Source organism: Colletotrichum fioriniae (assembly GCF_027942845.1).
Source record: "Colletotrichum fioriniae strain IMI 355084 chromosome Unknown scaffold_2, whole genome shotgun sequence".
NCBI lineage: Eukaryota > Fungi > Ascomycota > Sordariomycetes > Glomerellales > Glomerellaceae > Colletotrichum > Colletotrichum fioriniae.
Window position 1 is genome coordinate 2,441,198 of NW_027076838.1, and position 25,544 is coordinate 2,466,741.

The 25,544-nt window shown below is 53.3% G+C and overlaps 7 protein-coding genes across 7 annotated transcripts; 3 read left to right on the top strand and 4 right to left on the bottom strand.

Annotated features, from left to right (window-relative positions):
* Window positions 1–727: 727 nt before the first annotated feature.
* N0V96_002476 (uncharacterized protein) lies at window positions 728–2,496 on the bottom strand (the record flags this gene model as incomplete). Its single annotated transcript, XM_053187482.1, has 3 exons — window positions 728–1,652; window positions 1,713–2,223; window positions 2,325–2,496. The coding sequence occupies 3 exons, from the start codon at window positions 2,494–2,496 to the stop codon at window positions 728–730; spliced, it is 1,608 nt and encodes a 535-aa protein (XP_053054986.1).
* Window positions 2,497–5,674: 3,178 nt separating this feature from the next.
* On the bottom strand, window positions 5,675–7,563 carry NAG1_1 (Glucosamine-6-phosphate isomerase (Glucosamine-6-phosphate deaminase) (GNPDA) (GlcN6P deaminase); the record flags this gene model as incomplete). Its single annotated transcript, XM_065756534.1, has 2 exons — window positions 5,675–6,103; window positions 6,157–7,563. 2 exons carry the CDS (start codon window positions 7,561–7,563, stop codon window positions 5,675–5,677), a joined length of 1,836 nt encoding a protein of 611 aa, XP_065614903.1.
* A 2,931-nt stretch (window positions 7,564–10,494) lies between these two features.
* N0V96_002478 (uncharacterized protein) lies at window positions 10,495–12,050 on the top strand (the record flags this gene model as incomplete). Its single annotated transcript, XM_053187480.2, has 2 exons — window positions 10,495–10,871; window positions 10,925–12,050. 2 exons carry the CDS (start codon window positions 10,495–10,497, stop codon window positions 12,048–12,050), a joined length of 1,503 nt encoding a protein of 500 aa, XP_053054984.2.
* An 879-nt stretch (window positions 12,051–12,929) lies between these two features.
* HEM14_1 (oxygen-dependent protoporphyrinogen oxidase) lies at window positions 12,930–14,093 on the top strand (the record flags this gene model as incomplete). Its single annotated transcript, XM_065756535.1, has 2 exons — window positions 12,930–13,406; window positions 13,458–14,093. The coding sequence occupies 2 exons, from the start codon at window positions 12,930–12,932 to the stop codon at window positions 14,091–14,093; spliced, it is 1,113 nt and encodes a 370-aa protein (XP_065614904.1).
* Window positions 14,094–14,204: 111 nt separating this feature from the next.
* Window positions 14,205–14,927, top strand: HEM14_2 (oxygen-dependent protoporphyrinogen oxidase; the record flags this gene model as incomplete). The annotated part of the gene is made up of 2 exons (XM_065756536.1): window positions 14,205–14,212; window positions 14,324–14,927. 2 exons carry the CDS (start codon window positions 14,205–14,207, stop codon window positions 14,925–14,927), a joined length of 612 nt encoding a protein of 203 aa, XP_065614905.1.
* A 902-nt stretch (window positions 14,928–15,829) lies between these two features.
* RGR1 (mediator complex subunit) lies at window positions 15,830–19,289 on the bottom strand (the record flags this gene model as incomplete). Its single annotated transcript, XM_053187478.1, has 3 exons — window positions 15,830–17,282; window positions 17,335–18,524; window positions 18,576–19,289. The coding sequence occupies 3 exons, from the start codon at window positions 19,287–19,289 to the stop codon at window positions 15,830–15,832; spliced, it is 3,357 nt and encodes a 1,118-aa protein (XP_053054982.1).
* A 1,610-nt stretch (window positions 19,290–20,899) lies between these two features.
* Window positions 20,900–22,849, bottom strand: ZWF1 (Glucose-6-phosphate 1-dehydrogenase; the record flags this gene model as incomplete). Its single annotated transcript, XM_053187477.1, has 6 exons — window positions 20,900–21,018; window positions 21,074–22,013; window positions 22,081–22,425; window positions 22,494–22,514; window positions 22,568–22,640; window positions 22,824–22,849. 6 exons carry the CDS (start codon window positions 22,847–22,849, stop codon window positions 20,900–20,902), a joined length of 1,524 nt encoding a protein of 507 aa, XP_053054981.1.
* Between the last annotated feature and the right edge of the window lie 2,695 nt (window positions 22,850–25,544).

The following is a 25,544-nucleotide window of genomic DNA, read 5'->3' on the forward strand; positions in this document are numbered from 1 at the left end:
CTATTACTACAGTGAGTGAATGAACAATTTTCAATCACGTTACAGCCTCAGTTGCAAAGAATGTCCCATTGTAGAACATACGGCTTCCTCGAATAAGGTATATATCTTTTTACATGAAATACGGATCCAAACCCAAGAGGTCCTGTCTAAATATAAAGACCTCCCTCGCAACCTATTCTATACCCAAATCTGTCTTGCTATAATTCAAATCAGGCTAGTTTCCCTTGTCAACACTGCACCCCGTGTGTGCCAAGCCAAGACAAAGGTCGCCCATGCACATCAGCAGCCACATCCGCGCTCGACTAGTCTGTCTGCCTCTCTCACTTCAGCCCTATCGAGTGGCCCTGCTTGTCAACGCGAGTACCCGCTGTTGCTTACTCTGCTTCTTATTTGGAAGTATTATAACATTTAGGCAGCGTTCTTCGGGTTTTCTTTAGCCTCCGTCCCTGGGAGAGACAAAGGTCGGGCGGGACGTGATGTGACTTGGCAACATGTACGCGGATTATCCGTTACACAAAAGAGGCTTGCTTATCCTAACCTCCCACATCAGGTCGTCTACAGTGCGCTTAGAGAACGGCCGACGCCGTCTTAAATACACGCCTCATACAAGAGTAATGCGTTGATTATTCGTCGTCATCATCAAAATCGTCCCAACTAATTCCATAATTCTTTTCAGCAGTTGTCGCGCCCAACGATGGAAATGTACAAAAAGGCTCTCCCATCACACTTAACCCTGCTTCGCCCGCCAAAAAGCAACCTTTACACCATCCCCAGGCTGCAGCACAATCTCCGCCTTGAGCGTCGGCTTCCCGCCGTCAACGGCATCCATATAACTCTCCACCCTCTCAAATCTCTGGAAAAGCCGACACAGCGTATAACTCATCTCCGTCAGCGCAAACTGCTGCCCGATGCAGATTCGGGGGCCACCATTAAACGGAATATAAGTCCACGGCTTGGGCTGCCAGTGATACCATCGCTCGGGCGAGAAGGCGTCCGGGTGCGCAAACGTTTCAGACACGGGCGGGTATAGGTCCTCGCGGCGCTGCATCAGGAGCGTCGAGTACCCGATCGGCGTGTCCTTGCACACGGCGAGCGGTAAGGTGCCGTCGGGCCCGCCGCCGACGGGGAGGGTCGTGTCCTTGAGGGCGAGGCGTACGTTGAAGGGGACGACAGGGTAAAGGCGGAGGACCTCGTTCATGACGTTTTGGAGGTATTTCATGTTCTTGAGGTCGGCGTAGGTGGGCTCCCGGTCGAGGCCGACCTGCTCGATGATCTCGGCGCGGAGCTTGCGGACGACCTCCGGGTGGCGGCCCAGCTCGTATAGAGTCCAGGAGAGGGATGCGGCGGTGGTATCGCGGCCTGCGAGGAGGACGGCGACGAGCTGGTCGCGGAGGACTTTGCGGTCGCGGGTGAAGCTGGCGAGCTCGTGGAGGAAGGTGTAGCCTTGGTCGGATTTCGTCTTGGAGGCGAGCTCCTCGGGGCTCAGGCGGAGGGCGCGCTCGATGAACTTATTGACGAAATCGTTCATAACGTTGAGGCCGGCGCGGAAGGAGAAGAGGGGTATGAAGGGTTTCAGCTTGGCGGCGCGGGCGAGGATGTTTTGGACGCGCTGGACTTCGTTGAAGGCTTCGGCGAACTCTTGCTTGACGGTTCTGTTGGGGGGTCCCGTATTAGTCTGAGGTGCTGTACAGGTTTTGTGGTGTAGAACTCACGATAGAGACTTTACGTCCTGGCCTAGGAGGAAGTCGGTGGCCACATCCAAGGTGTATCGGAAGAAGAGGTCCGACACGTCCATGACCTTGCCGTCAACAGCATCCATATTGACGACCTGATCCTCTCCATCCAACGCACCACCGTTGGCAATGGCCTTGAACAAGGTTTGGATATGCGACTCGAAGCAGTGCAAATCACTGACGCGGTCCTTGATGAACTGGGGCCGGATGAGCTGCCGGCTGGCGTGCCACTGGTCGCCGTCGGTGGTGAAGATGCTGTCGCCGAGGAACTCCTTCCACTCCTGGTGGAAGGGCTCGCCCTTGCCGTAGTCGGAGAACTGGGTGGCGAGGATGGCCTTGATGTTCTCCGGGTCGGCGGTGAAGACGATGCGCAGGCCCAGGATCCTCTTCTCGCCGGTCCAGCCCTTGACTTTGGAGAGCATGTCCTTCCAGAACTCGACGTTCTTGTGTGTCATTGTCCCGCGGACAGCCTTGAAGATGAAGTCGATGCCTGGATGTCGGGAAATGTGAGTTTACAGGAATATTCTTAAAGATTGTCCCTGAGAACCAAAGGGTGTGTAAGTCACATCGCGGACAGCATGAGAAACTCACCACCGGGGAAACGGGCATTGAGGGACTGGCCACGAGTGCCGGGCGCCAGACGGCGCAGCCGCATGGTCTCATCGAAGCGCTTGACAGCTACCCATAACCCCCAGGCTATTGCGCCAAAGACCAATATGACTTTGAGAGTAAGATACTGGAGGGCATGGTCTACTAGACCCATGGTAAGTGGATTCTTGTGGGCGTGTCGTGTAGCGAGAATCGGTGGTAAGAAGGATGAAGGTTCTAGTCTGGAACCTGAGAGATGCAGGATCGCCTACGGGTAGGAGAAATTCGAGTAATGTCTCTTGAGATTGGCGACAATGGGTCAGTTTCTCGGTAATGCTCGAATGGGAATAGACGTGCAGTGTTGTCGTCAGGTGCCTTAACGTAAGAAAGGTGGAGAGTATGTATCAGTAGAGGAGGGCGCAGTGACTATATTCAAGTAGCTTGTCAAGACCGGTGAAGCAAAACCCGATAGCTTATGTACGGAGGGACGGGATAAATCGAAAACCCGCTCTAATTGGAGACAAAAAGAAGACCAAGTCTGGGCAAAGAAGGCATGAACATCTGATGTAGGTAGGTCTGAAGTTGGGGGGGAAAGCTGAGACTAGAAGTCTTGAGTATGTATCGAATAAGCTAAAAAAGATGTATGAAAGCAGTGACAGAGTACAAAAGTACACCTCAAAAAGCCTTAGCTACTAGGTACGATGGGCTCATCCCCACTTGGTCTACCGTTTCTAGCTTGTTCCCTCCCAAATCCGTCTATCCTTACCATCTTTCTTTTCTTGAGCTTCAGTACGGGGTCCTCGGAAGTAGTGCGCAGTGCTAGTGGTCTGCTCGAGACTAGCCAGTGTTGGAGACAATGGGAAGGGGATTCGAAGGACGAGGGGACGAGGAATGTGAGGAGAGATCATAGACACAAAATGCCAAGGACCCCCGATGTGATCGTCCATCCTCCTTCCGTCGCATCCATGATCCATCGATGGCAGCCCGCGGACAGCCCAAGAGAATCAAACCAAAGACAAATGGTTGGTCTGTGTACATTGAGGTGGGCTTTCCCCGCCCCCCTCTATCTCCTCGGCAAAGGACCATCTCAAGTCCTCACATCCCTACAAAAGTACACCATGGACATCGATGTTCTCCGTGGACCGTCCACCGCGGCCGAAACACTTGCCCTTGTGTGCTAGCGGCGGCGCAAAAGCCACATGGCTACCGAACTGGCGCTGGCTTGAATTGGGTTAGTACAAATGCCCCGTGTCATGCTTCACGCTTCTTTTGCATTGGTCTTTTCTTTAAAATTCTCAAATCGTATCACAAGCTGAGCGTCCATTGAGAGTATTGTGTGGACAAACATACGTGGCCCAGCTATATAAAAGGTCCCCAAAGTTCGCCCTCAGTACGAGTCAGGCAAAAAGAAGCAACCTCTTGGCTGTCGTGCAACGGAAGCTCGCTGAACCGGTAACCAAACCCTTTTTGTGCGTGGAACCGTACCTGCCACGCGAAGACTGGACGAGCAAAAGAGAGGGACGACTACACGGGGCTCGATGATCCCTGGAGAAGGTTCGGAATTGTATTACCTACACGGTAAAGTACTTTCCTTCATCATGTTGTGCCATAAGCAAAGCCGAAAAGGCGGTCGACGATGGGAGTTTGGTTTCGAGAGCCGCGGGCATCCGCTCCGCTGCTGGGGGGTAAGGTGAAACCCCTGTTGGTTGTATGTGAAAGGCATGGACCTGCACATGTACGGCGCAGCAGTGTGGCAGCACAGCAACATAAGGTACCTAGAAAAAACACTGCATGTTCATCAAAAATTATCCCAAAGATCTTCCATTTGAGGGAAAGAGACGCAATGTCTGGCCAATCGTGAGATGCTGTGTACTTGAGAGTTGCGAGAAGGTTGCGGCATAGTTGCTGGGGACATGCCTACCTGATGCCGAGGTCATGAACCTCTTTCTTCGAGGAATTTTGGATCTTTTGTTAGAGGTGGTGGGCTGTGTACAGTGCGACGCGTCGAGTGCGATGCATCGATAGACTCATATAGTCTACTAATACAATGTTTCAAATCGGCTTTTCACGAATGATTATAGCAGTCTGCTACTAGAACCGAGAAAACAACAAAACGCGATAGCTGTTTATTTTGCTCACCCTAAGACTACTAAAAACTCAATGAATAACGGTGACACACGCTCTTACGTCTCTTAGTCCCAGTCATTCTGCATTGAAGACTATCTACTAACCTGCAAAGACTCGGACGGCACAGTGCAAGACCCACCGATCACGATCTGAATACCCAGAAAGGGAATTTCTGCTGTCCGCAACCTGCACACACTGGCTGCAGGTGCCACACGGCCGAGCTCCTCCTCCCCGCAACTTACAGCTTACGCCCCTGCAAAGTCTTCTACGTAGTAAGAGAAAGAAAAAAAGAGTCCAATTGGATCCTGCCAGGTTCATGCCTACTTTACCTTAGCGCGACTCCCAGCTCCTCGCACTGCCGAAGCGGAGGGGTGACGTCGGAGTGGTTATCGTCCTTGTGACTTTGGGAGCGAGCGGGACGGCGTGAAAGGCAAAGAACCCAATCTTGCATTTTAATCGCTGACCGAGAAAATCTTCTTCTTAGTGGGCGTATGCAAGTAATATGGTAGGAACATTTAGAGGTGAAATCATATCTCGTATAGAGGTATTCTACAAGGTACGGAGCGTCAAACCTCTAAAAACGACTACAATGCAGCCAGACACACAGAAACCATGTAAACTGCAATACCATGAGAAATACACCATAATCACGAGCAAATCAACACTTACCCCAGAATCCGCCCACCTTCTGGGAACATGTCACACCAAGTTCACCGAGGTTTGGGCACGTAGGTAGATCATCCCCCCATCCCCGATCCCTCCCCCGCTTCCCACAAACGAGCCGTTCATGCGGAGGGCGCAGCGGGAACTAAGCACACACATCTCAAAGAGCGACGGCGGCGGCGCCAAAAAAAAGTCCTGTCCTCCCCTTCCCCCGGTCCTGAAAAGGACATTCGGACGAACCTTCTGGTCCAACGGCACCGGGCGACGGACGCTGAATGTATCGACCCGATTCCCCGGGGCTTGATGATTTGTGTTGGATGATGTGAAGCGTTTTTGCCCATGATCTGCTTTTCTCATATCGACACCCGGAACAGGGAATCCATCATTCGTCACAAGAGCATTGATTAATGAGACAAACCACTGGCCCTAACAAATGTACAAGAAAAGGTATATTCAACTGTCCGGGGAAGAGGGACTCGCTACCTTCTTCCCAGAAAACCGCATCACGCGGAAACAGAGATGAAAGCCCGACAGAAGGGAGCTTGAGACTCCCAACCCAGCTCTTACACCATGGGATACCCACACTCACCCGCATCCCCCTGCGTGCAAAACGGCATCTGCACCGGCTCCGACCGCACCCCGCGCGCCACCATCCTCTCCCGGAATTCAGCCAGCCTCGGCGCCGCGTCGTACTGGCTCCGGTTCTGGCCCGAAGCGTCCCGCCGGCCCGACCACAACACCTCGCCCGCCGCGCTGGCCCGCGGCCACAGGATCCCGTCGATGCTGACGGGATCGATGGACTCGCTCCACGCCGCCACCTCACCGCCGAGGACGAGCTTGGCTTCCGTCTCGGTCAGGTTGGCCCGCGGGTCGTGCGAGTACATGAGGCGCCACCCCTTTGCCGGCGAGCACCAGTCGTTGAAGGGGAAAAAGGCCTCAAAGGCGGCTCCATTGTCAAAGTTCATCCAGTGGCCTCTGCCGCAGTCGGAATACTGGTGTACATTAGCAAAGTGGACCCCTCAATATAGACGTTAACAACACGTACCCAGTAGTTATAGTTGCTGTCAATGACCTTGTGGCCCTTGCTGGTCAGTTTCTTTACCGAATCGCCTCCCAACCAAGACTGGATCACGACGTCGTCGCCGAGCGTGATATTCCACTCGAGCGGCATCTCTTCCCAGACCAACGGGATGAGCCCATGCTTGCGGATTCTGGCGTGATTCTTGTCCATGAACTTTTGCAGAAGCGGTTGCAGGACCTCACTCGAGTTGGACCGGATACCCTCGTCAAGCATTGAGTCGTTCTTGTTCAGCTCATCGCCGCCAGTGTGGAAGTATGCCGTGTAAGGACCGACCCTCGGCAGGAGATCGTCAAAGAGCTTGTCCAGGAACTCGTCGACCCTGGTATCGTTCATCTTGAAGGCACCACATGGAGGCTCTACGCACCACCAAGTGTACGGCTTCTCGTTGTAAGCCACAATCAGCTCCGGGTAGGCAAAAGAAACGGATCCAATGTGTCCCGGCATGTCGATTTCAATCACCGGCTCAATTCCGCGGTGAACTGCGTATTCCTGGATTTTTGTCAAGTCCTCGGGCGAGTACGATAGTCCCTTGCGGTAAGCGCCTTTGGCGGCTAAATCAGGCATCGCAGGAATGTCAAGTGGCCACGACTGCGAGTCCGTGATGTGGATGTGGAGCCGGTTGAGCTTATTCCAAGACATGGCGTCAATGACCCTCAGGACATCCTGAACAGGGAAAAAGTTACGCGCTGTATCAATCATAATTCCGCGGTGGGAGTACTCTGGCGAATCCTCAATCGAAACAGGTGCAAGCGTGGTATACCAGGAGGTGCCGGATGTGTGCTGGTAAAAGAGCTGCACAAACGTCTCGAGGCCTCTCAAGACGCCGGTGGAGGACTTGGCCGTAAGCGTAGCTGAGCCATCCTCTGTGATGTTGAGCGCGTACGATTCATCGACGTCACCGGCGACAGGCTTGAACGTGCTGGGCTTATCCTCCCCAGTCTGTGTAATCTGCAGCGACTTGACTGCCTTCTTGTCCGCCGCGTACACATCTGGTTCAAAGTTACTGTTCTTCGGGTGGAACTTCCAGGGCACGAAGTTTTGCTGAAAGATGGCCGCCATGGCGCGCGACACACCGCCTTGCACAATGTCTTTGCTGTTAAACGTCGAGCCCGACGCCGGGTTGTAGCCATAAGTGTAGGGCAGCTGCACATTAAAGAAATTCTCAGTATTCTGTGTCTCATCATGAGAAGTGGAAGTGGAAGCAGAAGAAGGGCGCCAGCGTACAGATCCTCCATTATATGTGATTTCCAGTGTTTGGCTTATGAACAGAACGCTCTTGCCAGTGGAAAGCTTCTTCGGGGCCGGCCAGATACCGGCACTGACCTGGCCCACGGCGAGGGAGAGGGATACGAGTAAGAGAGATGGTAACATCTTGACAACTTGGAGAGTCCGAAATGAAAAGGATTAGGAAAAAGAAGAAGTGGTCCGTTCAAACCAACGGAAGGGTCGAGGCTGGTTATATGAACAAGCTAGGGTGATGTGCAGTGGTCTTTGTGGTGTGTTTGCACTGTTCCTGCGAACCACAATTCTCCCAGATAAGGCAGAGAGTAAGATATCCTCTCAGCCACCAGACGAACCAAAAGATTCGTCCCGTGCCACTCTCAGCTGCAGAAGAAAGACATACGAGAGCGTAGAAGCAGTTGCCCGTCGACTCTGCTGCCTTTTCTTCACGGATACCGCGCAGTCAAGTCTAGATGGTGGTTGGGAACCAACCGACCAATTGACAGTGTGGTGCACAGAGCAACGTTACGTTACGTCAAGCTTTGAGGTTGACTGAGCCAAGCTCACTGTCCGCTTGACGACCCACGCTACTGCTGACGACGGAGGGGCTGGCTGATGGTGGAGAGAGAGATCCTCAGGCCTGGTCGATCTCATGCGGTTGGGAAAAAGGAATGAACAAAACGAAAGCTTCTCAGAATTGGGTAGACCGACGAACTGGTCTTATAAGGTAAAGGTGCCCCGTACGTTGCATGCGACGTGCCAGGCTGGGTTGGGGCAATGGTACGATCCAATATGTTGATCCCCCCAGTATTCGGTTCCTGATAATCTAGGGAAAATAGTAGGCTATGATTCGTTTGTTGGTGGCGATGAACAAGGGGTATGCCTTCATGAGAGTCGAGGCGCAGGGCGGATGAGAAAAGGCAGCGGCTGTGCTTTGACGCCAATCCAACGCCGGGGATTAAAGGAGCTGAATGAGCCGAGAGGCGCGGAGAAGAACCGAAGAAACAAGATGATGGGTCTGCAGGAGACGATGGCGTTGGGATGGTCGAATTGTTGGTTTACGCTCTCATAATAAAACTAGTGTCCCTTGGGATAGTCAAGCGCAGTAAAGAGCGCGTGAAAAGCGACAAAGATGATAGATGAACCAAGCTCAATAGGGATAGAGGTGACAAATGCCCATGATGTCTCGAATTTGACAGGAACAAGAAAGATTGGCTGCTAGTATCATCTGGTCAAAGGCCAAAGTAGTGTCAACGCAGGGACTCTGGAAGGTAAGATCGGGCATTGGGATCATCAACACCGCCTGTCATGAGCATCGCTTGCAAGGATGACAGGAGGGGGAAGGAGGAGTTGGAGGAGGTCAAGGGGAGGAGCGGCAGAGGTCCCCCAAGGCCAAGGACCTAAGCCAGACCAGGGCAGCCAACCGTCATGGCGGCAGGGGGCGGGGAACGGCACCTACGACCAAACAACTTTAATTACCGACCAATCAAGCACACGAAAACCTCCGATCCAAGGGCGGCATTGTCTCCATCGACCAGGAAACAAGAAACGTAATTAGAGTATTCTCTTGTAAAGCCTTTCATTCGGTCTCGCTCAGTCGGCAACAGTAAGAGAAGCATTTCGATGGCTCTCGATGTTCGGCAGACCAAGCTTTGGATACGCGTGTTGCAGTCAATATTCAGCGAGAGAAGTCTGAAAAAAGTGAGAAACCATAGATGGCTGGTCACCAGACGCACATTGCAAGCCAAGACAGAAAGCCAAGAGTGGAGGGTACCGGTAGCTTGCCCACACCAACGGCGGATCTGCAATCATACCTACTTAACTTACCTTATGTAAGATTCTTATCTTTCACAGGATCCGACACAGGCCGGAATTACATACAAGGGCCTCATACTGCATTTCGGCCCTCGACAGTGAGAGATCTGGAAACATCTAGGAGCTTTCGACACTAAGAGTAAGATTCTGGTCGCCGCAGTCTCATCACAATTCTCGTAAGTAGGGAGAGAAACTAGAAAGCTCTTTCCTTCAACGTCACCCTATTTCAACTGTCATCAAAATAGCGTGGAGGCTTTGAGACAGGTCCTGATCTGCCAGTATTAATCAATACACATCTTTGGTAGTGACTGGTGTCATATCCTGCCTGAAGGTAATGGCGGTTTCAAGGCGCATAGTCTAACGTATCCGTAGATGCAAAAAGCTCAGCCCCTTTACTAGGTAGCCTACGAAAGATCCGAGGAGACTCTTACCAGCCTCAGGTGTAACGATGCAAGGATTTTTACTAGAAGAAGACGGGACTCGAACCCGGGACCTATGTGTGCGGAATAATTCATTCAGATGCGCCGGTGTCCCCCGCTACGACACAGGCCTTGGTGATAGAATCAAGCATTTCTATTCATTATAGAGGTATCGCGGGCGGGCGAAGCTGGAATAACCCAGAGAAGGAGAGGACATCATGGTGTATATTCAACCTGCCTGGAAGGGGTGGAACCACACGGCTCCGGTGGTTCCTGGGGAAATGAGGCTGGAGGGCCGGTGGCTGTGCGGCCGTTGCGCTGAATAATCAGAAGCATCGTGTGCCTGAATTAGTCAGGGCAAGCCACACTTGGAATTCGCCTGAACCTTCCGCAGTGAAGAATCTCCGGACGTTGGCTTTACACCACTTTTGCGCAGTGTATCACGTGACTACAGACCTGTTCTTCCAATCAAAGGCTTTGTTGTGGGCCCAGCTCTGAATTCTCCGTCATCTCAGGAACGTTCTTTGGCTCTCTTGCCTCACCTGCCTCGATTCACTTCCTCCACCATACACAACATTCTTTTGTTGCTCTATTGTGCATCACCAACATCCTCCTGCCGGAGTCATCGCCTGCTCTCCATATACCCCGGCGCAAGCGATTTCCACTACCGCGCGCATTTTTAACACGTCAACCAAAGTCTCCGGTGCCGTATTCGACGCCGACTTTTCTTTCCCGACAGCAACGCGTCTGGTCCTACAGCTCGACTTCAAAAAATCCAACGTACCACGACTCGTCGCATTCGCACTCGAAGCTTCACGCGATACTCGCCATATCGGCGCCAATCAACATGACGGTCCAGGTCGTCCTCAACACCCCGCTGGCGGATGCTTTGAGCGCCGCCATCCAGCCCAAATTGATCGAGGCCGGCTGGGCATCAGGCTCCGACGACGATGCCGCGCTTGTCGAATACATCATTCTCATGCTCGTCAATGGCCGCACGCAGGAGCAGATTGCCACCGAACTCTCGGCTGATCTCCTTGGTCTGGGTCCCGAAGATGCGGGCGCCCAGCAATTCGCCGCATGGCTCTTTCAGCAGGTTGAGCAGACCGACGCACAACTCAACGGCACGCAACCTTCTGGTAACGATGCCATGACTGGCATGTCTCAAGGAAACGGAGACTTTGATACCGACATGGGTGCAGGTGATGGCAATGAATTGAACGCGTTTGTCTCCCTAACCTATCCCCAGCAGCTCGTACCTTACTAACCCGCTGTAGCCCGACTGGCCCGCGATCCATGCGAAACGGTCCTAATCCCCGAGGCGGTCGCGACAAGCGGATGCTGGGTCACATGACCAAGGCTATGGACCGGTCCGGCGATTCGGTTCTTCACCGCGTCCGCGGGAACGACAGAATCAACTCCCACGCCCGAGGCCCCCCCACGGGCCCCAGAGGCGGAATGGGACGCGGCGGACGACCCATGAACAACCGCGGAGTGAACATCCAAGCTGGTCTCAACGCGATGGCAGGAATGAACGGTCAACATGGCGGTCCCCCGGGAATGAACCCCATGGCCCAAGCATGGGGTATGCCCCCGCCGCAAGGACAACCGTCACAAATGGACCTCATGGCCATGATGGAGCAGCAAGCGCAGATGATGTCACAACTCCAGCAGCAGCTCATGAACCAAAATGGTGGGCGAGGTGGACGCCGCGGCGGCAAGTCTTTGTTCGATCGCACCCAAAACTCTCGCGGCGGTTTCCGGCAACATCAATCCAGAGACAAGCAGGATTCGGCAATGACGGAAGGCGGAGAAGGAGACGATGTCGACATGTCACAATCAAAGCGCGAACCGCCCAACCCTGACGAGACTGTCTGCAAGTACAACCTCCGTTGCACCAACGGCGAGTGCAAGTTTGCGCATCAGTCACCCGCGGCACCGCCAGGCACCACTGTCGACATTAACGATGTATGCACTTTTGGTGCCGCATGCAAAAACCGCAAGTGTGTCGGACGGCACCCATCTCCAGCAGCCAGACTGGCGCATCAAAGCGAGCAAGACTGCAAATTCTTCCCCAACTGCACGAATCCGAGATGCCCCTTCAAGCATCCCGAGATGCCGCTGTGCCGCAACGGTGCTGGGTGCACGACTGCGGGTTGCAAATTTACACATGTTAAGGTCAAGTGTAGATTCAACCCTTGCAAAAACCCTCATTGCATGTATACCCATGAGGAAGGCCAGCAGGGCGTCTTCAAGGATAAGGTGTGGACCGCCGAGGGTGTCGACGACCACGTTAGCGAACGTCAGTTTATCGACACGAACGCACAAGCAGAAGTGATTCTTCCCGATTCAGAGAACGCTGTGAACCAAGAGCAGAGCAATGCGCAGGAGGTTATCAGCTAGGGGCTCATACGAACGTAAAACCTCAGGAACGCGGACTCCTAGCAGGGGGTTTCCGCAATGCAAGAAGCGTTGTCTCTAGCAATGAGGCTGATCGGACGGCGGGTGGTGGATTGGAGGAGAGCAGCTGACTCGGATTGGCGTCTCGCATCAGACCTGGTATACCCTTAGGAGGATCACTGTGAACAATTTCAGTTTTGGGATCGTTAGGAGGCTTCCAAGAAGAGGCCTCGATGGTGGAATGGGAGAAGCGACTTCTTGTATGATAATTGGACGATGATGTATGCCGAAAGCGACATGGCACTTTGGGCGTTTTGCGGGTGCAATTATTCTCTTATTCAAGTATAGACTGGGCTTTGGGCAAGCTGAAATAAAGCGAATCAGAGGACCTCATAAATTGCGGTCCCTGATAGTGTTAGAGGCAGAACATGCTGTCCTCTTTAGTAGCCATACTCCATGTTCTCTGGTCTTTGTTCCTTGATGTCTTGTGTGTCAATCACCCTCTGACTGTCCCGAGCCAACTACTTAGACTACAAATATTTAGGATAATAGTCTGTAGCCACAACATACAAAGGTTCCCAATTTCAAATAGCATCTAGTCTGCATCAATATTGACTGTGACTATCCTGGGAAAGCAATTGACCTTCAAGACGTAAAAGCTGCCCATATTGGCAATTGATGTTGGTTCGAGGTGGTGGGGCCGGAAGCTCCAAGGTCCCCTTAGCTCCAGGTACGGAATTGTTTGCTGCAAGACCCCAGTCCATGTCGTGACGCCACTTTGCAGCACCGACATCTCTACCAACGGTCAACCTCGGATTACCACTCTCTTCCTTTCTTTCTTTCTCCCTTTCACCTCTAATCTGAGTCATTGCAACTTAACAAATGGTGCTCAGGAGAGCTGACGATGCATTCATGACTCTACTGAGGTCCTACCACTCCCAGCGCTTCTGCAGCGCGGCCCTCGGCGTCTGCGGCAGAAGCGCCGCCGTCGCCGTCGTGCCGGCGCGACGATCCTTCTCGACAACCACCGTCGTCGCGAGACAAGAACGGCGACGAGCCCAGAACGAGGCGGAACCAATCTCTACAAAGAACATCCAGGTCCCGACTGACATCGCCGTCGTTGGTGGCGGCATCGCTGGCCTCACGACCGCGCACTACCTGGCAAAGCTGCTCCCCGAGACGTCCAACATCACCATTTACGAGGCAGGGGACCGGGTGGGTGGATGGATCAACACGCAGGAGCTCGAGGTCGAGGTCAATGGCAAGAGGAGTAATGTGCGCTTCGAGCGCGGGCCGAGGACGCTGCGCGGTATGGGCAAGGATACATGGAAGTTTGACGATCTCGTGCTCTTCGACATGGTTCGTTTTTTCTCGTTGCGAAGATCTATTGTGCACCGTATTTGCTGACAGAAGCCCCTTCCCTTCAATAAACAGATCAGAGACCTCAAAATGCAAGGCGAATACCTAGGCATCAAGTCACCGCCCCGGTACATCTACTACCCGGACCACCTCGTCGAGATGCACCCGCGCAACGTCTTCCGCGAAGCCGCCTTCAAGGGCATCATCCCGGGCTTTCTGAACCTCTTGTGGCGCCGCAAAAAGGCCCGCGAGGAGGCCAAGCCGGCCGACATGTCCGTCGCCGACTTCATCGCCACTTATACGGGACGCCCCGAACTGACGGACAACCTGGCGTCGGCCATGATCCACGGCATCTGGGGAGGCAACGCCGACAAGTTGAGCATGCGCAGCTTCATGCCCGGGCCTTGGCACCGCTTCTTCGACAAGCCGTACAGTGAGGACGACTGGGTGTCGTATCCGCGGAGCGAGGTTGGGATAATGGCTACGTTGGGCCAAGATGAGGAGCTTCGGCAGTACTTGAAGTCGGCGCAAAAGGACCAGCTCGTCTTCTTCGAGAAGGGCATGAGCAGTCTGCCGAATACCATTGCGGACCACCTGAGGGGAAGGAAGAACGTCACATTCAAGATGGGCGAACCCGTCACTGGCCTGGAGTACGATAATAAGGGCAGAAAGGTCATGGTGAGCTGAACATGTCTTCTTTTTCTTAAAATCCACCCTTTAAACCGACACCACAAACTAACATGCTACCCACCCCCCTCCTTTAGCTCTCATCACCAAACTCGACGTCCCCGACACCATATGACAAAGTCATCTCCACCACCACCAGCAAAGCACTCCACGCCGTGACGGGAGACGCCCTCCTCCTCGCAAACTCCCCCAACGTCTCCATCATGGCCGTGAACCTCTGGTACCCGCAGCCGAACCTCAACGCCGCCCACCCCGGCGTTGGCTACCTCGTCCCCGCGCAACAGACTCAACCTCGAAGGCCTCCTCGGCGTCTTCTTCGACTCGGACGTCGTGCCCCGCGCCCCCGACGAGCCCGAAGGCACTAAATTCTTCGTCCTCATGGGCGGCCACTACTTCGACGGCCTCCCCGACGACGCCCTCCCCACCGAAGCCGAAGGCATCGAAATGGCAAAGGCCGTCGTCGAGCGCCACCTCGGCATCCCCCAGTCCACCCCGGCCTTTGCCATGGCGAGCCTCGCGAAAGACTGCATCCCGCAGCACCACGTCGGCCACTACAAGCGCATGGCGCACGCGAGCTACGAGCTGCGCGACGCCTTCAAGGGCCAGCTCACCGTCGCGGGCGGCTCGTACACGGGCATCGGCGTCATGGGCGCCCTGCGCGCGGGTTACGACGTTGCTGTGCACATTGCCCAGTCTGCGCAGGAGCACGTCGGCGACACGGGCCTCGAGCAGTTTGATAGCAGCGCTGAAAAGTTTTCGTCGCCTCGGAGCGGCCTACGTGCCCTCGGGCGTGATATCGACGAGAAGATTGGGTGGAGGAATTATATCCGCTAAATAAGGAACAGAAGACGCGGGCTGGGGTTGTTTGCCCATGTGTTTGAAGGGATATCTCATTCTCTTGTATCATCATTCTGCGCTCTTGTACTATCTACAAATTTGGGATATTTTCATAGATGTAGAACAAAAAAAGGCCTCGTCGACTTTTGCTATTATATGGGCTTTTCAGGGATAGCGACAACAAATGTATGGCATGAGGACGTGCTGCTCACCATATCTTGAGATATTGTTTCGCATCACTATCATCATGCCAAGTTTCGAAATTTACGCTTCTTCTCAAACCTTTATATCCTCCGTGTTCCTCTCTTCGTGATACTCGTCAAGAAAGCATGGGAAGAAGATAACGACAAGGGGGATAACAGTTGATAGGTAAACATGACGGATAACAGATGCAATCAAGATGATAGTGACAGGAAAGAGGTTTACTTCTGTGTTGATCTGTGTTCCCTTTTGTCACAGCAACATTAGAGGCTGGTATTGACCCCCCAAATAATTTCCATATCACACAAGAGTCATGGCACGAAATACAGGGAAGGCACAATTGACTTTAATGATATTTTTGAGGTATCTTTGGGGGGGGGGGGGGACCATCTACCTGTCCCTTGGCCAAACCGGCCCAAACCTTTTTACAGGCACCGCTCCCATGCGCGCGTGCTTCACAACCACCATGGCTTTCACGTATCGTATACCCCGTCCCGTTGGTATCACGTCGTCACTAAATAATAATGATGAGTCGAAGAAGAATAAAAAAATAAAAAACAGTTACACCGTCGCATCCAAACCACGCCTCTTCTGGGCCAAGGTTATGCAACGCTGTTGAGCAGCAGCCTCTCTGCCCACGCCTACGCCGATGTCCCCTTCCCCTTCTGGATCTAGTTCCATGTCTCGCCTGCAGGCACTCAATCGAGGACCAAGGGCGCTTGCTTACTTCCTCCACCGGTCCTATTGCTCCCTTGGCTCACGCTCGTTGGCTGCGTCCCAAAAGACTGATTGGTTGATGTTGTTTGGCTGGTTTGCGTCGGTTGGCCTTCGGTTGATGGTGCGCTGCTAACGTCACCAGTCACAGCGTATGCTCGCACCAGGTCGTCAAGCTTCGTGAGCAACTCCATGGTGCTTGGGCCAGGCCGCGAGGCTGCGCTCGTCCTAAGACCCCTCCATCCATTGCCGTGAGATTCCCAAATTCCCTTTAGGATCTTGTTGAACTCCTCGTCAGGAGCCACCGCGCCCTGTGTTGCACGAGTAAAATTCCACCACATCTCGTTGCGCCGCATCCTGCTTCGTATTTCCAGTACTAAGACCCGGGGCTCGCCTGTCGGGCTGGGCAGGGTATAACGAAGAGCGATCCAGTCGATGGACCTGGTGAAGATCTCGACGCGACCTTGGTTGGTTGTTTCGAGGGGTTCCCACTTCGATTCGATGCTCTCGAGGGTTCTTAGAACTGGGAGCAGTATCGGCATGTAAAAGATCAAAACTCTGAGCCCGTCCTGAGTATTTACCAACGTCGTGAGTAGGTCAAGAACTCGCGCGTGCGGATTTCCCTTCTCCAGGGACATTCTAATCTGACTCTTAGCCAAGTCGAGGGATACCCTCCAGCGTTTTGGCTTCAGAGTCTGGTCGCTCTCGCCCGGCATTGTGATATCGCTATACGTGAAGACGACCTGCTGAAGGCTGACTCTTTCGCACTTAACAGAACCCCTTGCTTTGCTCATGGCCTCGAGGAAGCCTACAAGGCGATCAATGGACTTGACATGGGTTGTCAAAGTCTCTAGAATAGGTCGCCCAACCAAGTAGCGTATGCGGAATATGAACTCGCCCTTCTTGGGACTGAAGGAGACGTTGCGGTCAATACGGCCCTTAAGCAGTGCGAATTTAGTCTTGTCTTTGACCCGGACAATGGCGTCAACAATAGTGTTGAGTTCGGCGTTTTCGAGTATCTCCACAGCTGAGGGAGCATTGCCATCTTGGCCCTGGGCGGCTGTAGGCCGAGTTTGAAGTCCCTTGAACTTCACCTCGACCTGATCCTGCGCCCACGATGAGTCCTGTTTGCTCGATTGCCTCGAGGTGTCTTTGGAGCCATCCTGTGCCCCCGTTTCTGATGACCCCAAGATCTGGGACAGCTTGATAACCAGAGACGGCAGCCGTACTTGTTGCGGTAGCGCATAATTAGTAGACTCCTTCATCAGGTACTGGATCTTGCCCCTATGCAAATGCTCCAAGTCGGTAGCCTGTTGAACGATGCCAGTAACAAAGAGTGTCAGGTGAGACCAGAAGGCGTCATCCAGATCGGGTTGCCCTCGAGTGAGTTGCAGTTTGGTGTGGAACTTGATTGGACGTGTTGGCATGTTGCGGTCACTATAATCGTTAGTATCGCGGACCCAGCGCCTCTCAGGGGTATCAAACTTACATATCAAGCAGCCACCATTCGTCGCCACTCAGGCTCAAGGACACCATGACGAACCAATTTTGATCCAGGCTCTGGCGCTGCATGAAAATAGTTTGGAACGCCTCACGGGTCCGAATGATTTGCTTGATGTCTTCGCCACCAAGGGGACTCTTGCAAGTCTTCCAGCCCACACTTCGTCCCCTACGGCTGCACTCTTCAATGAAGTAGCCCCATCTGATATTCTCGAGGCAGGTAACTCCGTCCTCTGCAGGATCCTTGCCGCCGTAATTGAGGCGGCTTTCTCCCTGTAATGTATATTTTGCGTGAGGCTTGATCGCGGCGTATCCAGTGATGGGTTGTATGAGTAGCGTAACGTTGTCCCGAGGGCTCAGTTGCATGCTCAAGGATGATTCCATCGGTTCCGTTTGAGAGATTGTCAACGTCATCGAGGACTCCCTGTTGATGAATCGAGGATATGATAGAAGCTTGGTGTGGATGGATGACAGAATGTGCTCAACGTGTCTGGCCACGGCTGTCTTGAGCAGGTCTTCGGCACACAAGTTGTCCACGTCAAATGGCAATAACACATCTTTGACTTCCTTGTTGTCCCGATACCAGCGTGCAACTAATCGGCTGGAGTGTTTCGAATCAGTCTGCCCATTCGTCTTCTTAGCACTGTTCACTGCAATCATGATCCAGCTCTTTGGTCCATTGGCTCCGTATCGAGTGGTCCAGTATTGTAGGGCTAAGGCTCTGTTCAGAGGTTCCACCATCAACGTGCCGGTCCATGTGCTTCGACTCAGCTCGATGGCCTGTCTCCTGAGCTCGCTGATCTTGTGCGTGAGCACAAATTCGTGTAGGAATCGGTAGCATCCTTCGAGGCCTTCTTTTCCGAGGATTTCGTTGACGTGCGCTTCGAGAAACGACACCAGCGCGTCAGAGAGCTTGCTTGATGATGGCGAAAAGGCGAAGCGGAAGTCAATGAACCAGAATTGTTGGGTAAAGTCCTCGTCGGCGATTGTCAGATCCACTTCAAACTCGCCCTTCACCACGAAAGTGACTCTTCCAGACTGGATACTGTAATTCTTGAACTGATGTGGTATCTTGTCGTAGTCTTCCAGGTTCAGACGAAGAGAGAGCATCGTGTTAAGATCGTCGATCCATTTCAGTTGTTCTTCTGCTGTCAACGGCGGCGGTGGTATATATCCAGGCTACGACAGATTAGCTCCCATCTCCACCTCGTCAAGATCTGGATAACCTACCTCTGGAATCCATGACGCTTCACCAGTCGTTAGGACTTGCAGAGCCGTCTTCAAGTCAGGGTTGGGAAGTCGGGCGTTGTCCAGCGAACGCTTCAGGTCAATCAGTAAGTCCTGAGAGTAGTCATATAGCATGCGTTTCGAGTCAATGTGTGCCTTGATATCGATAAGCTTGCTGACAGCCTCCGCATTCTTACTCCAGTCCGTAATGACGAGGGCCTTGACCCATTTGGAATGTGCGTCTTGTGCAAACTTGATCATGAGCATCTTCTTTCTCTTATTTCCTTCTGACATATCGTCAGGTGCATCGCTGCCGTGGGGTGTATTTCCATTCACAGCAGGAGGTGCCCACTTGATGGAACCCATTTCAATGACAGTCTTCTGTAGCTCTTCGTGGGTGTGTTGCGCCAGTCGCGCGACAATCGTCGATAGGGGAATATACCCCTGGGTGATGTGCACAATCTCCTCGGGTAGGTCGTTCATCCTCGGCTTTTGCTGCAATGTCAGCCCGGTCGACATCTGCGATTGTTGCTTTCCTTGGGAGTCGTTTTGAGCGTTTCCACCGGAGAGGCCATTCGCCATGTTACCGGCCCCAGGGGTGTCGGCGGGCGCCTTGCCCTTGTTTGGCTGTCCTTCCATCGTTCCACCATTGGCGCCGTTGACCTTCAGGTTTCTGTCATGGTTTGGATGTGTGCCGTTCAAACCCCCATTCTCCATGTTGACGATTCCAGGCATCGGGGGAGGGCCCTTCCTGCCTCGTTGCCTGCGTCACGACCGGCCCCCCAAAATATGAGCTTGCTTCTTTCCTGGTCGATGAAATACGGAGTACCGATGCTGTGTGAAGCCGTGCCGGATGAGCAAGGGAGGATAATGAAATGCTGGTCCCGGTCCGAGGTGGCTGTCAGACGGGATTCAGTCATCGGCGCCAGATGCGCAAGCCAGCCGGACAGCGCAGTCGCATCAACTAAGAAACCGAAGTTCCAAAGAGGGACGCGATACGCGTAGGAGAAGTTCGGTCGTCGAGGTTTCCTAGTTGACAGGCGCAAGCGTGGTGTCGTAGAAACACGATGAGGTCGTGGTCAATCGGAGGAACCGATCTAGCGTCGATCGTCGATTGGGTGGGAGGACGCGGGATCGTTGTCGGAATTGTATTGTTGATTCTCGTAGAAAGTAATTCGCAACTTTACGTAGTCAATGCATACGGGGTCTCCGAAGGGTCGTGAAAGTCGGAGCGCGCAAAAATGTTCGGTTTGTTGACTGCTAGGTAATTGGGCAAGTGGTGATGCGATGGTGAGAGCGTGCAGCCAGGCATACAACCAGGGCGGGAACTAGATCGGTCACGGTGCAACCCGAGCCTTCAGCATTTTTCTCGGACAGCCACGCCTACGGGCAGGCGCCAGCAGTCAACTGTCCCTGCTGTTCATCCGGGTCGGGGTGTCATGTGATCTCCGCCAGTGGGACAGCCATGGGGTCCACCGTGCGACTCCAAGCCGCAAACCACCTGAACCGTATTTAGCAGATTAACCTTATCTTATCAACTACCGTACCTTTGTTTGGGGTAGGAGCTCCTTGAGATACTTCGGTACCTCACCTAGCTAGTCACTTAATCCTAGCATGCACCCTTCATATATCGTTTCCAGCTGTAAATTCACGATTGCCGCTTTGCATCTTTCAGGGCCGAACCCGTGTGCCATTTTTGACTTACAAACCTAGAGATCGAACAGTGCTGCAAGCTGCATTCCGGGCTGGTTCGTTCATCAAAGCTTGAATAAATGTGTTCAAAATTTCCCATAATGACGTTCCTATGAACACCTATGCTTTCAACAGTGACTGACTCGCAGTTATAGGTCCCTTACTAAGTGAGTACCTGCGTCACCCCGGCTCTGCCGAGGACAGTCGTGTCTTGGTGTACCTACGGATATGCCCCGTTGTTGGAAAGAGAGGTCGTCAAGCATGGCAAGTCTTGGGTATGTACAATTTTTATCATTAGAAACGTGAATCTCATTGATTTTCTATCCTCTCTGAACCGGCCAAGCAAAGCGAAGAAATATCCATCGTCCTACCAGTGTTCACCCGTGGGCTTTCCTCCTGGCTTCCCTTGTTTATGTCGTCTTCATTTGAAATCTATGCCCTCCCTTCGATGGTTATGATACGTTGCGCATGCTATAGGCGGCGCAGTGGGATATCGCGGGTGCATTGGCCGAAAGTGTGGTTTTGTGTAGTTGATGTAATGGGAGGTGGGGGGTTTGCTCAGCTGCTCGTAGATATCCTTTAGAATCAATTCTTCTATGTATGATAGCTACGCTAAGGCGCGCACTTCGTTTTACTCACAACTTGTTCGGGGCAGCCTGAGCAGAGGTCGTAGGCCACTGGTATCCAGCCGCATCACTGAACTTGTAGCCATAGGAAGAGGTGAAGTCGTCGAGGACAGCGGGGCCACGAGATCCTAAGAAATGGTTAGAAAAAGGTGGCTACAAAGAGTACACACTTCGGGAACTCACCATAGGGGTACTCCATGGGGATGATCTCCTTGTTGTCGTCCAGGTAGTGCAGCAGAGGGGTGAAGATTCTCCAGCTGGCGTCCAGCTCGTCGTCACGGACGAAGTTGGAGTGGTCGCCCTTCAGGCAGTCCAGAATCAATGACTCGTAAGCCTCGGGGATCTTGAGGTCAGAGAAGCGGCGGCGGTAGGTTAAGTCAAGCTCGGTGACGACAGTCTGCATGCTGAGACCGGGCAGCTTGGAGTTCATCTTGACGTAGACGCTCTCGTTGGGCTGAATGCGCATGACAAGCTCGTTGCGGGGAATGTCCTTAAAGATGCCCGAGGTAACGTCCTTGAACTGAATACGAATCTCAGTCTTCTGCTCGTTGAGGGCCTTGCCGGCCTTCATGATGAAAGGAACGCCATCCCAGCGCTCGTTCTTGATGTACGCGACGAGGGCGCAGAAAGTGGGACACCTCGAGTCCTTGGGAACAGTATCGTCTTCCTTGTACGATGGTTTGCTGCCGTCCAATGACTTGCCGTATTGTCCGATAATGACGTTCTTGGGCTCGATGGCGGGCATGGCACGGAGAACGCGCACCTTCTCGTCACGAATGTCCTCCGAGGCGAAGGAAATGGGGCGCTCCATAGCGAGCAGGGTGAGGACCTGGAGCAAGTGGTTCTGCTGAACATCGCGAATGATACCGAACTCGTCAAAGTAACCGCCGCGACCTTCGGTGCCAAAAGGCTCCTTGAAGGTAATCTGAACGTTGTCGATGTTCTGCCTGTTCCAGGTAGAGCCGAAGAAGGAGTTACCAAAGCGAAGGATAAGGATGTTCTTCACCATCTCCTTGCCGAGGTAGTGGTCAATGCGGTAAAGCTCATCTTCCTTCCAGTCGGGCTCAAGGGACTTTTGAAGCTCCCGGGAGCTGGCAAGATCCTTACCAAAGGGCTTCTCAATCTGCAAACGTCATCATGTCAGCAAATTGGTAAGCTATGGGTCAAGGTGTAATGTAGATGGCACATACGACAACGCGCGCGATTCCCTTGGTGGGGTAGCAGCATCTCTTGAGGTGCTGGGAGACAATGGTGAAGACACTGGGGGGGAGGGCCATATAGAAGAGACGGTGAGTCTCAGGCTTGCCCTGCTCGAGCTCCTCGAGGTGCCTGGTCAGGTTCTGGAATGACTCGTCCTTGTCGTACTGGCCAGAAACGTAGGTGCAGAGGTTGCAGAAGTCGTTGAGCTGCTGCTCAATCTCCTTTGTGGGTGTCTTCATGTAGGATCTGATGCGGCGGATGTAGTCATCGTGGTCCATCTTTGTCCGCGCATATCCGACAATCTTGATGTCCTTGGGGAGGAACTGGTTTCGGTACTATTTGCGCCGGGTTAGCTCGTCAGATCCGCGGAAGAGGCACATCAATGCGGCCGAGAAGTTCGTACCAGACCGAACAGAGCAGGGTACTATAGAAATGTCAGCAGATTTTCCGGTCATGGAGAGGCACTCATTCGCGTACAGTCTTCTTCTTTGCCAAATCTCCGGAAGCACCGAGAACAACGATGACGGTGTTCTCCTTGAGCTCCATAGAACTGTGTAAATAGCGCAATTGTCAGCCAACATTGCACACCGAGAAACTAGAACGAGGCCATTGCCATTCTAGCACAGCACAAATTGTCGGATTTCAGGTCGGACGGCGACGGTGAGTGAACCTCCGGAGTCGCAAAGTACAGCGGAAGGGAATGTTGGTGGGGTAAGAAGGCGGGGTGACATACGCTGCGGCGGAGGTGTGATCGGCCATGGTGTGTGTGATGTCGGTGATGAAGCTGGCTCGACTATGAATGTTTCTTTGGATGAGAGATGTAGAGAAGAAGGGGGAAAGAAAAGCCTCTACAGCAGGAAACCAAAGTTAGCAAGCAAAAGTGCAGAAGGGCGAGCTGGGAAGGTTTTGGAAAGAGATGCTGGGCGGAATCCGGGACGGATGGATTGGGGTATTTAGTAATGACGAAGCACAGATGTACCTCACCTCTGAGGTAGGGGTGTAGAGGGGTGAATGGGTACGCTAGAACGGACCCGACGCATGTGTGGATGGGGTGAATTGGGATAAGGTATGGGTACCTACGCGGTATCCGTACAGTGGTGGTAGGCCAGGCAGGGCATGAGGTGGCAGCGTGGTGCGGCGCGAAGGCGCTGGAGGAAAGGAGGGGGGGACTCTCGAGTCTCGAGTCTCAGGGGAGTGAGTACCGTACAAAGACCGGGCCAGACGAGACGGCAAAAAGCCAAAAAGATACTTAGCCTGAGATCAGGTCAACATACCGCGTTTAGTGCATCCCGACGGGGTTTGTCAAAGCAGCACGGGAGCCAGGGGGAGCTTACTCACAGTCGCAGCCCACGTCTTGGTGCCGCCTTAGCGTGCCATGTACTGTACTTGGATACTTGTTGAAGTTGTCGAGTCCCGCAACCGCACCGCGGCTCGCCCTTTTGCGCCTGAAAGCGAATCACTCTGGTGAAGGTGGGTAGGTTTCCCTTGATGGGCAAGTGGATAATTTGTAGGTCAAGACTCAAGTCGATTTCGGCGGCATTACTGAGCGGTACCTACACAGTAAGGTAAAGCCTATGGATACACAATGGAAGCACACAGGTGAGACAGAGGTTGGCACAGGTTGTCTTTGTGATTTCAGACAGCCCAGGCCTGGAAGCGCCCGCCCGCTCTCGCCGGACGGTCAAGGACGTAGACTTGGACTTGGACGGAGGAAGAAGCTCTGTGGAGAGAGAGAGAGACAGAGAGACAGCAAGGAGCTGAGAGCGCACGGAGACGGAGAGCGAGGATTAGTGAGCGAGCGGGCTCTCGTGGATTATTCTACAGGTTTTCGGTGCTTTTTTGCGAGACTCAAGGGCTCCTCCGGCCCCCCTCGTTCGATGTCACCGGGATTTCTGTCTGCTCCTCGCCGACTTTGGACGCGGGACTTGAACAGGGTTGATGTCAATGGAGGGGAAGAAAGGAGGGGCACCTCCTCGGTCTTGTCGACAAAATGTTGAGCGCTCCCGGAGATTCATACGTATTTATCGGTCTTAAGCTCCCCGGCCCATCAGCACTGATCACTGATGAGTGGTGACTGAGCAGCGACCATCCCAAGCATCCGTAGATCCCTCGACCCCTCGACCCTACGGAATACTGTATGTACGAATACGTGCCTAGTCATAGCTTCCTGGCATAGCTCCAGTGTGCACAGAGTCATTCACGCCCATGCCACCTTGATTTGGTCCGGCGCGCTGACGGCATCAAAGACGAGATGGTGGGCAATTGGGTTCCCAGTACAAAGCCAATCCCTCCCACTAACTTGTAAGTGGACTGGCGAGTGTCTCTCTGCCGCATCTGAACTCCAGAGTAAAGGACACCAAGGTTCTCCATAGGCAGTAGAGCAAACATCGTGTAGTACCTAGGTATGCAAGCGTCGCTATTCTATTCCGTCGGTTCGGGACACCATTCTTTGACTCTCAAAGACCCAGGGGTGAGTGAGAATAGCAGCAGGTACTGTACATGCCAGACCCCTGCCCGAAGAGAAGGGAAAAAAAGATTCTCGAGCAGATCGGGTACCTCGACTGAAGAGGAGCTAAGGTGCCTCCATATGCAAGCTGCAGCAGAAATGTTGGACCAACGCCTGTCAGAGCGCACCGGAGCTCCAGAAACACAAAACATCAGAGGAAAATGGGAAAACATTAAAAAAAAGATCCAGAGCCCTGCCGCTGCAACTCCAGCCCACCAGCACACACTTTGCTTCAATGCACCGCGCAGACGTGCGGGATTCGCGGCCCTTGGGTACCTGGTATACGTCAATCAACCACCCCAACTCAGTCACCAAGTCAACACAGCATCCACACATATGACCTCAGATAGCCAGGGCCCCAAAAAGGGTCCAACACCAGTAAGAATGCAAGACTGCCCAGCATTGATGATTGAACATTTGGATCTTGGCTTGGGCTCCATCTCCGGCCCCAACTGATGCGGCGGTACTCCCAGTCCCTCTCTTCCAAACGCCGGACACCACCGAGGCTCCCGATCGGACTTTGCTGCTTATGAGATCGGCCTGGGTAGTTGAGAAGCGAGGGCGGATTCTAGGAAGCTGTGGAAAGCGTGGGTCGCCAGCCTGTGTGAAACGGTGCTCCGTAAGGTAGCCAGACCTGTTAGACTCTGACCTGTATCGTCGCCGCGTCGGGCCCAGTTGCATTGGAGAGTCATACCTGTCGCTGGTGCAGGGCAGGCGGATATGCCTGTGGTGCATTTTCTTCCCTTCTTTTGCCTTCCCCTTCTCAGCTCTTCTCATCGCTCCCCTAGTTAGTTCTCTCTTAGTAAGTAGTCTTTTCTGAGGTATCCTGACTTATTTAGTGCTGAATAGGCCTTGGGTAGAAAGAGAGAGCTTGAGAGGACCGGCGGATGATTTTGTCACCCCCGTGGAAGGCTCCATGCCAGCTGCCACAACTCCATCCCGCTGTCG